At 49.3% G+C, this 13961-nt stretch overlaps 2 protein-coding genes across 7 annotated transcripts in view; both read left to right on the top strand.

Moving 5' to 3' along the window:
- Positions 1-2002, top strand: part of Mbtps1 (membrane bound transcription factor peptidase, site 1) — a 70979-nt gene extending 68977 nt beyond the window's left edge. For both annotated transcript variants that reach the window (XM_045154123.1, XM_045154129.1), the window contains exon 23: positions 1125-2002. In XM_045154123.1, coding sequence (XP_045010058.1) covers positions 1125-1321 — 197 coding nt within the window. In that variant the 3' untranslated portion in view covers positions 1322-2002. The remainder of the gene's footprint in view (positions 1-1124) is intronic.
- An 8908-nt stretch (positions 2003-10910) lies between these two features.
- The window catches only part of Slc38a8 (solute carrier family 38 member 8), a 38501-nt gene continuing 35450 nt past the window's right edge, over positions 10911-13961 (top strand). For 4 of the 5 annotated variants that reach the window (XM_045142329.1, XM_045142327.1, XM_045142326.1 and 1 more), the window contains exons 1-3: positions 10911-11138; positions 11538-11728; positions 13710-13908. In XM_045142329.1, coding sequence (XP_044998264.1) covers positions 11540-11728; positions 13710-13908 — 388 coding nt within the window. In that variant the 5' untranslated portion in view covers positions 10911-11138; positions 11538-11539. The remainder of the gene's footprint in view (positions 11139-11537; positions 11729-13709; positions 13909-13961) is intronic. The other variant, XM_045142328.1, reaches the window with a different exon arrangement.

Here is a 13961-nt window from a genome sequence, read left to right as displayed (position 1 = left end):
TCACTAAGCCTGAAGATCCCCAAGTTGACTAAGACTAGTTGGCTAGCAAACCCCATGTATCCTCCTGTTTCTGCCTCTCCAGTACTAAGATTCCACCATCCCTGGCTGTTAAGGGAGTGCTGAGGATCTAAATTCAGGTCTTAATGCTTCCATAGCAAGCATTTTGCCAGTAGTCATCTCTCCAGTACCCTCTCTATATAATATTTTTCAAATTTTGATTTCTTTTGTATTGGCCAGGTTAGTACTCTTAAAATTTTTTCAGAGTAATTTGCGTGCTCTTTATGAAATTTCTACAAGCAAGCATATATGTGCCCTGGGACAACTTGGCTCTGCAAGGTTTGTGGTAGTTAGGCTGACTCTGAGGTCTGCTAATCCTCTATCCTAGTCCACTTGTCATCTGGGTGACATTGACTGAGCTGCACTGTACTCTTGAAATAATCTCTCCTGTCCCCTGCCCAGATATGAAGCCTTGGGACTGAATAGACTTCCTATTCCAAGCCTCCCCTCCCTTAGCTGAGGCAGCTAATTTCAAGTCTTTCCAGTTGAGTGTGAGTAGCCCTTTTGCTCTGGAAATTGCTGTGGCCTCCTTAAAGGCTTACAGATCCCAAGGGAAGTTTTTCTGGGTTTCAAGAATTGGCCAGAAACACCCCATTCCTTATAGCCTTGCCATTTCCGGTCTCATCTTGGTTGCTTCTTTGTATTCAGCAAACAAATCTCTAGTAGTCCCTTCTTCCTCCTTGGATCAAGACTAGTTTGTTTTCAGTTGCTTTTAGAGAAATAGAGCCCCCCGTCCCCCCGGCCCTGTTATTATAGACTGGCTGTGACAGGATCAAGGCCAGTCTGCTTGTGAGCTGGGAGGAGATGGAAGAGGAGTAGGACCTGGCACACCCATCCCCCATGCACCCAGGAGTTTTCCACTCAGCTGATGAGAACATACTGCACGTCCCTTTCACCCACATTCTATTAACAGCCCAGGCTACTTCAGCTGTAGCTTAAAAGTGATGCCTGCCCTGCCAGCCAAGCTAATGGAGTCAGCCAGCCTTTGGACTTTGGTGAACTGATTCTCAGAAAAAGGCTGGAGCTGTAGTTCTGTGACACTACTAACCATTTACTGTCTCTTGCAGGGATCATGCCTGGCCGCTACAACCAGGAGGTGGGCCAGACCATCCCTGTTTTCGCCTTCCTGGGTGCCATGGTGGTCCTAGCTTTCTTTGTGGTACAGATCAACAAGGCCAAGAGTCGGCCAAAGCGGAGGAAGCCCAGGGTGAAGCGTCCACAGCTCATGCAGCAAGTTCACCCACCAAAGACCCCGTCAGTGTGACTGTCACACTGGCTCACCATGCAAGCCAACAAGCCTTTAAGGACCATTCTGGTGGGCACGCAGAGCCTTGGAGGAAGTCTTGGTAGGCGCCTTTTTCTTAGGGACCCCATCTTCAGCTTTGACTTGGTTGGTCTTTTCTGCTCAGGCCTCTCCTGATATGCCCAGGCCTGAGGTACATTCTGAAGTGTCTTGTGGCCCTGGGCCCTGGCTGGAAGGACTCAGCGGCTCAGTCTTCAACAGCATCACATCCGGCAGCCAAGTGCACCAAAGATGCAGAGAGCTTGGAAGAGCTGTTGGGGTCTTCTGCCCCAAGGTGCAGACAGACTTGCTGTATAAACACAATTCTGATGAAGCTGAGAGGTGTTTATTAAAGGTTATTTTCTATATTTATTACAGGAGAGTCACTTTAAAGACTTCTGTTTTTTGGAAGCAAAGCTATTTTTTTTTTTTTTTGTCAATGGAATGCAGTTTTCTACTATGACATGAGGAATAACCAATTCCATCATCTCCTTTTTGATGAAAGAACAGACTGAGGGCTGAAGGAGACTTGCACAAATCTGTGAAACATAGGCCTTCACTTTATTTTTATAACTATCAACTGCCATCATGTTTTGTAATTTGGGGATGTTGATCTCACCATTATCGGTGAAGGAAGTTTTTAATAAATATGCATAACCTGTATGAAGCTGGAATGTATTGTGCTTCTGGCCCATTCTGCATAACCACGTGAAATGAGTTGTGGGTTAGCTTGTCAATGCTTCTTAAGATATTTCACAAGCCAGGTGTGGTGGCACACGCCTTTAATCCCAGCACTTGGGAGGCAGAGTTAGGATTGCCATGAGTTCCAGATCATCCTGAGCTTACATAGTATATTCCAGGTCAGCCTGAGCTGGAGTGAAACTGTACCTCAAAAAAAAAATTCACATACTGTGAAGCTTTCCATGTTAAACATATGATTTAGTGGATTTCAGAGTATTCACCAAGTAATGCACCCATCACCATTCACATCTTAACTCCAGAACATGTAAATAGCTCCCCAAAGCAGTCCTTACCCATTAGTAGCCACCCCCATTCTTCTCTTAGCTCCTGGTAACCAGTTCACTGTCTTGCTGTGGGTTTCCTACTCTGGGTGTTTTTTGCCATTGGGATCATAATATGTGGCCCTTTGTAGCTGGACATTTCACCTTGCACTGTCTTCAAGGTTCACCTGTGGTGTAGCAGGTGTCCGACTTCATTTCTTCTCATGGCTGGACAGCATTCCACTACAGGTAGACCACTTGCTAGCTACCGTGAACAGCATTGCTGATCTCTTGTGCAAGTTTATGCGGGAGTATTTTTTTTTTTTAATTTTTATTTATTTATTTGAGATAGACAGACACAGAGAGAAAGACAGATAGAGGGAGAGAGAGAGAATGGACGCTCCAGGGCTTCCAGCCTCTGCAAACAAACTCCAGACGCGTGCGCCCCCTTGTGCATCTGGCTAACGTGGGACCTGGGGAACCGAGCCTCGAACCGGGGTCCTTAGGCTTCACAGGCAAGCGCTTAACCGCTGAGCCATCTCTCCAGCCCGGGAGTATTTTTTTTTAAAACTTCTTTTGAGTGTGTTCCTAGGAGAAATAAACTTGGATGCTTCACTTGTAGAGGACTGTCAACCCTTTTCCAAAGCAGCTGCACAACTCTACATACTCAGCATCCATGCTTGAGAGCGCTAGTTTCTCTGTATTATGGCTCTCTCTCAGATCTGTAGTTTCCATTGTGGTGCCAAGACCCCTGACCAGGAGCCAAGACCCCCCCCATCACCCAGGAGTCACCCAGAGAACTGCCACAGAAGCAGAGACACTCGAATGTAAAAGCAGCAGGTTTCTTTATTGCAAGCCTAGGACTGGGCTCCGTCCACACTGTCCGGCACAGTGGTAGTGAGGGAGAGAGCCCTGACCCTCAGAGGGAAGGGGTTTATAAAGAAAAAAAACTCACCGAGGTTACATCATATTGCGACTTTTAAAATGATTGGTTCTAAGAGGGTGCGTGTGGGAACTCCAGCCTACTTATCTTAGGTCAGTAACTTGTTTGCAGAACCTATCTTTTGCAAGAGCTGTTTGCAGACCTTAACTTTTGCAAGAGGCCAGAGCCTCCATGGCTAGGTATCTCTGGAATGTTCTTGGGTGGAGGCTTCCCAGGAATTGAGGGGGCGGGGCTATAGTTAAGCAAGCATGGATACAGAAGCAAAAATAGCACATTAGTCAGCTAGTTCCTCATCTGAGCCGGGCCTGGGCTCTTTATTTACTCAAAATGGCTGTCTGATTTAAAATGGCAGCACCACTGTCCAGCCACTAAGCAAGGTCACAGAAGCCAGATGCAACACATTACTTCCCCTTGGTCTCTCACCATCACAGCCACCCTAGTGGTGGTGAGGTGGCATCTCTGGTTTTGATGTGCATTCCCTGAAGATTAATGGCCCCCTTGCACAGGTGGAAGCTATGGAAGACTAATAGCCCCCTTGCACAGGTGGAAGCTATGGAAGACTAATGGCCCCCTTGCACAGGTGGAAGCTATGGAAGACTAATGGCCCCCTTGCACAGGTAGAAGCTTTGGAAGCCCAAAGCACTTATCTGGATCACATGACCAATACCTGCCTCTATCCCAGAACCTATGTACTTAACCTCTTTTCTCTCCTACTGGCATGTCCTAGACTGCATGTTCTCACTTGCCCTAGGAAAACACTCAAATGATGGGGACCTTGACAGTTCTGGGAGCAAAGAAGGGCCAAGGAACAGATAAGCTTGAGCCTGCCCAGAGTGTTCCTTGGTGGAAGAATTCATGCAGAGGTGATCAGTGGGAGTGGGAGGTGACATTAAGTCTAATAAACAGCTGTTCTGTCCATGAGGTGGCCCTGCAGTGGGATTCCAGGCCCATTTTAAGAGGATGCCATGGCCAGGCCCTAGACTATTAACCCAGACCACTTGGGTTCAGCTCCATTCCAGCCACTTCTTGCAATGTGCCCTGGATGGTGACCTCACTGAACAGTCTGTGGGACTGTGTAGTATCAGATAGGCCCTTACTTAGGTACCTGACCCAATGGATGGACATGGGCTGTTGGACAGATGGACCTGAAGGCAGCAGCATGTGGCACCCTCAGCATACCATGTGGCCTCTGCTTTGAAGGCTCATTCTTGCTCCAGGCCTAGAATCCTGTTAATTCTCCTAGTAAACTGCTATATCTCATAAAGCCACAAAAGGACAACTGGCCAGCCACACCACAGATAGCCATGAGCCTCCCCCTGAGGGGTCAGTGTCATTCTTCCCACCCTCCTTTGTGAGCCAGGCAGACTTGATGCTAGGTCTACTTAATAATATGCAGGTGACCCCTCCAGACCTGCCCTATGTACTTGACACCCATGTCTAGACCTGTACACACAAACACATACATCTATGCTGGGCATATGAGGACTTGGGAACCTCTGCTAAAGAGAAGTCCCCATGGGCAGACCAGTCCTGTAGCAATTGTACCTGCCAGCCCTCTGCCTCCTGGCTGTTCTCATCCTGCACCCCCCCCCCCCACAGTTCCAGAGAGGACCAGGGCTGGCCTGGTCTGAGCTCAGAAGCCCTCTATGCCATGCTGTGTTCCCCCAAGCAGACAAAGGGGATGAGGGGAAGGTTGGACTTTGATCTGCTGAGTTATAGGTTGTGGGCCTTATGCATGTTAAATAGGAGTTATCAGAGAAATGTTAAGTTCTTGATTTTTTTTTTAAAATACCTGCTTTAGGGACTGGGTAAATGGCTTAGTGGTTATGGCATCGGCCTGCAAAGCCTAAGGATCCTGGTTTGATTCCCCAGGACCCACGTAAGCCAGATGCAAAAGGGGGCACATGTGTCTGGAGTTCATATGTAGTGGCTAGAGGCCCTGGCATGCCCATTCTCTCTTTTTGTCTATGTGTCCCTTCCTCTCTCATAAATAAATAAATAAAACATATTTTAAAATACCTATCTTGGTCACTTTCAAGTCCATCTCCTCCTGCCCACTGTGTGTGAAGAAGGAACACTGAGGAAGGCTAAATAAGCAGCCAAGAGGACCAGGACTGGGCCGGAGTGCAGGACACAGGACATCTTAACAGTTTGTTGGTTTCATTTGCTAGTGACACAAAGGTACTGCAGAGGAATGTCCTAGAAATACAAAATCTAGGGCTTGCTTTTAACTTCCTAAAGTATCTGTCCCTTGGGAAGAGTGTTGAACTCTGTTTTAAAAGCTCCCCAGAATAAACAGTGACCAGAGAACCCCACTGCTCCATTCCTAGACATATGCCCCAAAGAAGCTCATGATTGTGGGTGGGGAGGGTTGACAGCTGAGAACCAGGAACCTCCAGCAGATGAATCTCACAGATAGTGGAATGGCATTGTGGCCTTAAGGGGGAGGACATTCTGCCCCATGCTACAACATGGTGACCCTTAAGCACACAACGGGAGGGAGAAAAGCCAGACACAAAAGGCTGCATCTCGTGTGATTGCATTTATGTGAAATGTCCACAATAGACAAATCCATAGAGACTGAGCAGATTAGTGGTTGCCAGGGTCTGAGGGAGGGGTGATGAAATGCTCTGGAATTCGCAGTCATGGCTTCACAGCATTGTGAATGTACTTAAGCCACTCAAGTGTACACTAATGTCCTCCACTCTTTCTCTCTTTCTCACATACATAGGATTTATATATACGGTCCTAGGGAATTCTTGGGACCAAGCCAGCCCTGTGGAACACCTAGCTTGGGGGCTGAGAGAAGCTGTCTGGCCCTCAAGATGTGTGGTCAGGTCATGGTGGATTCAGATGCTGTGGACTGGGCTCCAGTCCTGTGCTCTGCCCCAGCCTCTAGCCCTTTTGGCTGCTTCTTCCACCTACAGTAGGCAGGAGGGAGAAGAACTTGAAGGTAACTCTTAACAATGCTTTTCTGCATACCCAAGGTCCAAGTCCCTTTCTCCCTCCTCCCCTTTAGACAGAACTGATTATAACTGCAAAAGCAGCCCCACTTTCAAGGGAAGGGGGCAGCAAGACCCAGGGAAGATTGTCACTTGCAGGCCTAATCCCCGGGTTGGGAGTCTGGGGCCTTTGCTCTTGGGTTCAAAGAGTGCAGCTCAGAGTACTAGCCTGTTCCCTTCCAGGGGCCACTGTACCAAGTGACCTGATAGCATGGCTTGAAGTAACTCATTTGTCCCTTTGGTTGGCTCTAGGGGTTGGAAACTCAAAAGTAGTTTTGCTTGGCTGAGTGACAGGGCTGGCCCTGCTGCCCTCCCCTCAGCCCCCACATTATAATAGTTCACAGTCTGTCTTTGTCACTTCAGCTCCAGGCCCTTCTCTTGTCTGCTCATTGCCTTCTCACTGAACTGTGGATCCCCTGTATTTGTACTTGTCATAACAAGATCAGTTTGTGACTTTCTCTGAGAAGACACACAGAAACACTTCCCCAGAAAGGGCACCAACAGTTTGGTGGACCAACAAGCTTCGTGGGGCTAGGTACAGGATCGTGGGGAACTGAAATGCCCGCCCCGGCATAGGTGACAACTCATGATACCTATATCCCTGGAAGCCCCTGGTGATCCTCCTCCAACCTCCTTTAGCATACCCCACCCAGGACCACATGGACGTGGGGCAGGACATGTACAGCTTGGGGCCAGGAGTTAGTGAGTGGCTAGAGTCTCAAGTGTCCATGACCTACCCCTTCCACAAAGGAATTTCAATAGACCCTATCTTGTGAGGGTCTCCTACATGTGATCATAGCTGCTCTGACTCAAGACAGCAAGGGGCATGGCATACTAAGGGACAGAGTTCTAATACGAGGCATAACTACATCATGTGGCTACCCCAAGATCACCCCCTCCCCATCTCAAGATTCTTGATCTCATCTGCAGAATGCTTTCTGTCACGTAAGGTCACATGGTCAGAAGGATTAAGACAAGGTCAACTTCAGATCATTGTCAGCTAACCACTCTGGTTTTTCAATCTCTGCAGTGTCATGCACGTCTCCTGGGAGGGATGTGGGTCACAAAGGTTCCTGCCATAGGGCTTGGATGCTGAGGCAGTGATCTGTACCTTCATTGGCTTAACATTGCTGCAGGCTGCACATGCCCTGTGTACGCAACACCCCGGTGTGGTGGCCCATGCCTTATTTTTTGTTTTTACTTGAGTTAAACTGGAGTTGTTGGCATGACATGGATGGGAGGTTATTTACTGGAGTATGGACAAAAAATTACCAGTGGCTGTACTACTGAAGAGCATGACCTCCCTTACCCCTACCAACTATTAGCTGTTACTAGCTACTCTGGGAGGTACGGAGTCTTATAAGCCCTTGCCTCATCCATGCTGAAATGCTGACAGACTCAATTGGGTATTGGAAACCATAGCTGCTGTGAAGACCCAAATAAAATTAGAGATGAAAATGGAGAGATTATTATAACAGATACCAACATAATTCAGAAAATCATAAGGATATACTTTTATTAAAATCTAGGGGCTGGAGAGACGTCTTAGTGGTTAAGACATTTGCCTGTGAAGCCTAAGGACCCAGGTTCGATTCCCCAGTACCCATGTAAACCAGATGTTCAAGGTGGCGCATGCGTTTGGAGTTCATTTTCAGTAGCTAAAGACCCTGGCCTGCCCATTCTTTCATATATATATATATATATATATATATATACACACACACATACACATACATACACACACACACATATATATATGTATATATATGTATGTATGTATATGTATGTATATATATACATATATATATATATATATGAAATCTGCCTCTCTCGAATAAATAAAATGTTTTTTAAAAAATCTATATTCCTTTAAATTGGAAAGAAATGAATTTCTAGATGTGCATGACCTACCAAAATTAAACCAAGATGAGATCAATAATTTAAACTGATCCAGAACTTTCTAAGCAGCCAGTTTTCTGTGAAAATCTGTCATCTGACACACATGCTCTGAGGAGGGAAGAAGCCCTCAGGAAGTCCCTGATGGACAGGTGCTCTCCCAGCAGGACAGTGATGGCCCAAGAGTGAAAGGGCTCTGAGATGTGGGTGCTCTGGGACAGTGCTGTGTGAGCCACCACCTGCATGATCCCCAGGGTGCCCTTGGGCACCGCCTTCCTTGTCTTGTGCACCAGCATGGAGAGAGGAGGGCTGCACTGGGATGAGCAGAGGTGGCCACCAGCCCACCTCTGCACTGCAGATGGAGCCCCGCAGGGCGCCCTCCGCAGCTTGGGAAAGGTCAGAAGCCCTGGGAGGCCAGCAGAGGGTGGATATCAAAGCCCTTCAGAATTAAGTGGTTTTCCTTCTTGCTTGGAATTTCACAGCCCACTGGCCAATTTCTAAGTCATGCACATTAATGGGCAGCTAATGAAGGACCCTCCGGGCAGAGACAGGGAAGTACCCCTGAGCCCTTGAGCCTGATTAAGGAGTAAAAAGCTCCAACCACTGACTGACCACATTCCCTTTATCTTTTTCTCAGGAGGCCTGGTGTGGGAAAGGGTGAGCCTCTTGGCTGTTCCACAAGCCTGGTGGGGTACAGGGCGGCCTGTGTGAATAGCATGTGCTGTGTGTGTGGCTTTATTCTCTTCCATCTTGAGTCTCTGTGCTGGCCCCCTGGCCCTTCTTCCCCACAGTGCCCAATGTCACCTTCCCCAGGTATTTTCCTCCAGTAAGGACGACACAGAGTTGAAAGGCCTATGTAGCTTGGCCAGACTCTGGACACCAGACCTCAGGCCAGTATGGGCCTTTCTCATAACCCTGACAAATCCCCCTTTGAGGACAGAGTAGTGACAGCCATAGCCATGGAGTGCCAGCACCTGGTAGAAGCCAGAAGGAGACTCCCATAGAGCCTCGTGGGGGAGGGCAGACCTCTGACATGCTAATCTCAGACTTCTATCCTCCAGATCATGGGAGAATAAATCCTTGTTGTTTATAACCAAGCTTGAGGGCTGGATAGCTGGCTTAGTGGTTAAGGCACTTGCCTGCAAAGCCAAAGGACCTTGGTTTGATTCCCTAGGACCCACGTAAGCCAGATGCACAAGATGGCGCTTACATTTGGAGTTCGTTTGCAGTGGCTGAAGGCCCTGGCGCACCCATTCTCTCTCTCTCTCTCCCTTCCTCTGCCTCATTCTCTCTCTCAAATAAATAAATAAAAATAAAAATATTTTAAAATAAAATAAAACCAAGCTTGTGGCACCTTAATATAGCTGTCCCAGGAACTTTTTGTTTGTTTATTTATGTATTTATTTTTTGTTCATTTTTTTTTATTTGAGAGTGACACAGAGAGAGAGAGAGCGCGAGTGAGAGAGAGAAGCGAGAGAGAGAGAATGGGCGTGCCAGGGCTTCCAGCCACTGCAAACGAACTCCAGACTCGGGCGTCCCCTTTGTGCATCCGGCTAACGTGGGTCCTGGGGAATCAAGCCTCGAACCAGGATCCTTAGGCTTCATAGGCAAGTGCTTAACTGCTAAGCCATCTCTCCAGCCCTGTATTTATTTTTTTGTCCCAGGAACTTAATACAGACAGGAAGCCAAATAACATTCCTGTCTCTTCCTCCCTGCTTGCCCTGAGTGCTTGTCACAGTCAGTGCAGGGCAGGAGGCAGATGACCTCACAGCTTTTCAGCCATTCATAAGGAGACCTGCCAAGCATTTATTTAACTGCTGTATGATGCCTCAAGGTCACCAAGCTGGGGGGTGGGTGAGATGTTAAAAACCATAGGGTCACAGCCTTTTTGGGACCATCCCATGTCTGATGATAGATAAGGCTAATTGGATGGGGTGGGGCGCTAAACATGGAAGATGGTGGATGTAAAGTGGAAGTTCTCAACAGGGTCCCTGGACCTGCAGCAGATAGGTTAGGTGGATAGATCTCAGACACCATCCCAGGCCCACTGGGGCAGAAAAGCTAGAGATGAGATGGCTACTTTTCCGCAAGAGCCCTCTGGGGGATCCTTATGCAAACTGGAGTGTCAGGATGCAAGTGAGAGGAGAGCCTGACTTCTAGCAACCAACAGGCTAAAATTCCAGATTTCATCTTCACATGTGTGCATCTACCAACCTCCTAACTGGCCATGCTTTGGTTTAGAGACGTCCTCTACTTAGTGTGCAGCTGCCTCCCAGAACTCATTAGAAATCAGCAATTTCGGGCTTCTCCAAGGCGAAGGCAGCCAGTCTGCCTTCCAGCAAGGCCCAGGTGCATATGAGGACAAAGTTAGTTGGAGGAACACCAGACACTGGAGTTGGGAGAGGAGGGAAGCAAGAGGAAGATGGTGGATAAAGAGCTTACAGTCCTGGGAGCACAGAGCTCAGCAAGTCACCACTGCCCTCCTTATAGTGTGCCCCCAAGACCCTCTCCAGACTGAGGGAGGGGCCACTGAGGTCGAGGGCTCTAAAGAAGCTAACCCCAGGCCCTATTGGTGAGAGGCACTGCTGTGTGCCTTGCCTCTGATGGCTTCCACCTGAGCTCTGTCCCAGGGACAGCTGGGAAAGCCCCACCTCAAGGAGGGGCCTGTGCAGGTCACATATGTTTAAACACCCTGATCGGGTTAGAAGTTTCCCAAAGCTACAAGCTCTTGGGTGGGTGGTCTTGGCCTCTAGTTTCCATTGCCCTAGCTTTGGACCCTGACCCCAACACCTGCCCTCTAGGGACCCTTAGTGACTGGCTCATTAGTTCTTCCCTGCAAGAGTGGGGATCCTTCCTGCTTGCCCCTTTGAACCCAAGCAATTCAACCAGAGCACCCGGAGGAAGCCGAGTTCATCCTGGGGGGTCCAAGACTGACGGGCACATTAGTGCTGGCTTTGGTAAGAATTAGGGCTCCAGACACTGTGAAAGCTGAAGTTTGGAAGTACAGATGCATGTGTGTGTGAGGTGGGGTTGAGTGTCTATGGGAGAAGGAGGAGATGGAAGGTTTGGAAGAAAAGAGAGGGAAGAAGAAGGGGCCAAGATTGCTGGAGGGTGAGAGGGAGGACAGAAGATTCCAACAAATGGGATAAAAGTTAAAGGGATAAGTAAAGGCTAGAGGCCATGGGGTAAATGAATGTGTGCCACTTGGGAAAGGGCGAGGAGAGGCTGAGGAGGAAGGGTGTAGTGGCTGGGAGAGGTGCCGTAGTGGCTTTGGCTCCTGCTGAGAATGAGAGCTTGGATGATGGGAATGGAAGATTGGAAGCCAGCCCTTCCTCTCTGTCCCTCTGCTGCCCCAGCCATGGAGGGACAGGCGAGGGCAAGCAAAGACCTTCCAGGGAAGCTCCTTTCTGCCACCACCAACCCCACTTTGTCCTCCCTGGGTGCCGTCTTCATTCTCCTCAAGTCTGCACTGGGCGCCGGCCTGCTCAACTTCCCCTGGGCCTTCCACAAGGCGGGGGGTATGTTGCCCACCTTCCTGGTAGAGCTGGTGAGTCTGCTAGAAGCACGGCGGGGTCTCCATGGACAGGTGGGAGGTGGCTGTGGCTCTTCCAGGGTGGGATCCTCGGTATTGCTTGTGCAGAGCTGATTGTCTAATGATTGGTACCTTGGGATTTCAGCTCTCTGTCTCCACTTCCAAGGACAGAAATGTCCCACTCCAGCCCATTTATTGACACTTGCTAGAACTGTTCCACCAAGCCACCTTCACAGGTTCTGTGGGTCAGGATGTGATCTGCTCATACCCTGAAATATCTCTCCGCAAAAAATTGTCATAAGCTGGGCTGGGGAGATGGCTCAGTAGGGAAAGTGCTTGCTGTGAAAACATGAGGGCTTGAGTTCAGATCCCCGGTTTCTACATAAAATACCAGATGTTGTGCCTCACAGCCTGTAATCCCAGCACTGGGGAGGCAGAGACAGGGAATCCCTGAGCTTTGCTGGCTAGCTCGTCTCACCAAATCAGTGAGCCATAAGTTCAGCAAAAGAGTGTGTCTCAAAGAATGAGGTGGAGAGTGACTAGAGAGAAGACCCCAACGTCTTCCCCTCTCTCCTCCACGTGCACCCACACACGCACACACCTTCACAAACACCAGAGGCGATAACCATAGCTGCTAATGCTTGCGGTATGAATGTACCTCCCAACGCTGTGCTGTGGAAGAAGCAGGTACAGAAATACCTAAAACGGGGACAACGCTGGATCTGAGGATGGGGCTCGAGGGATCAGTCCAAGGGTGCCGTGGTGGTGTATGCTAAAGGGGTTGGGTTGCACATGAACACACACCTGTTTATGGCTCCAGTGATAGATGAATGGCTCTGTAGGTCGTTCTGTGTAAGTTTAGCCTCTGACTACACAGCCAGCCGTGTTCTCACTAGCAGTGAGCCAGTATCCTGGGAAAGAACGACTGACACCTGCAGCCCTCCCATGCACGGCAAGCAGTCAGCTTGCTGTTGCAGAGGCAAGACTGGACAGTGGGTACCCAGAGAGAAAGCACGGGAGCTTAGAATCCTGACCCACAGAACCTGTGAAGGTGGAACAGTTCTTGCATGTGTCAGTAGGGTGTGTTGTGGGGTTCACTGCAACATCCTCATCACTCTCCTACATGTGTGGAGATCATTCATAATAAATGTTGGAAGGGAAGGCTGGGGAGATGGCTCAAGGGGTAAAGAGCTTGCCTTGCAAGCATGAGGACCTGAGTTTGAGTTCCAGAACCCATGTAAAAATGCCAGGGCTGGTGGCTCATGCTTGTAATCTAAGCACTGTGGAGGCAGAGGTAGGATCCCTGGGCTCACTGGCCAGCCAGTATAGCCTCGTTAGAGAGCTCTAGGCCAGTGGGACTGTGTCTTGCAACAGGTAAATGGTGCCTGAGGAAGAACAGTAGCCTCCACACACACGCAAGTGTGCCTGCATGCCTGCGCGAGTGCACATGCACACACACAAAATGAGCAGATATTGTAAATATTGTAAAGACTACTCCCATTTGTGGCACATTCACCGGGGGTCTGGCACTGAGCCAAATAAATTACCTGCCATGCTGCTCACAACACCACTGGAGGTGGGAGAGGCTATCCCATTTCACAAGTGGAACAGTGCAGGTGGAGGATCTGCTTCACCCCACAGAGTAGGTGAGCAGCGGAGTCAGATTCCAAGCACCCTCGTTCCTCGCCCCCCCCTCATGTTCCTAATGGTGCCTCTCTAGGCAATACCAGGAGAACAATTTCAGCTCTTTGAGTTTGTGCTTTCATCTGCCCCTCAGGGCAGAGCACTGTCAAAATCCCAGGCTCACAGACGCAGCCAGAGCGCTGTGAGGACCCATTTGCTGTGACCTGATGCTATGACCTCAGGCACCCTGGTACCCCGGACCCAGCTGGTGCTGAGTCAGGCTGCACACAGCCCTGGGCTTTGTGGGGCTCTAAGGGCCAGCTGGTCTGGGGGTCAGGGTGCATGTATGCAAGGTAGCATGGTTCTCTTGCAGGTCTCTCTGGTCTTCTTGATCAGCGGGCTGGTCATCCTGGGCTATGCTGCCTCTGTCAGTAGACAGATGACCTACCAGGGTGTGGTGCATGAGCTGTGTGGACCTGCCCTGGGGAAGCTATGTGAGGCCTGCTTCCTCATAAACCTGCTCATGATCTCCGTGGCTTTCCTCAGAGTGATTGGGGATCAGCTAGAGAAGTGTAAGTACCTCTCCTGGCCTCGGGTAGCCCAGGGAGTAGAGGCTGTAATGACC

This window comes from Jaculus jaculus, chromosome 1 (assembly GCF_020740685.1).
Source record: "Jaculus jaculus isolate mJacJac1 chromosome 1, mJacJac1.mat.Y.cur, whole genome shotgun sequence".
Lineage (NCBI taxonomy): Eukaryota > Metazoa > Chordata > Mammalia > Rodentia > Dipodidae > Jaculus > Jaculus jaculus.
This window is presented reverse-complemented; position numbering and strand designations above follow the sequence as displayed.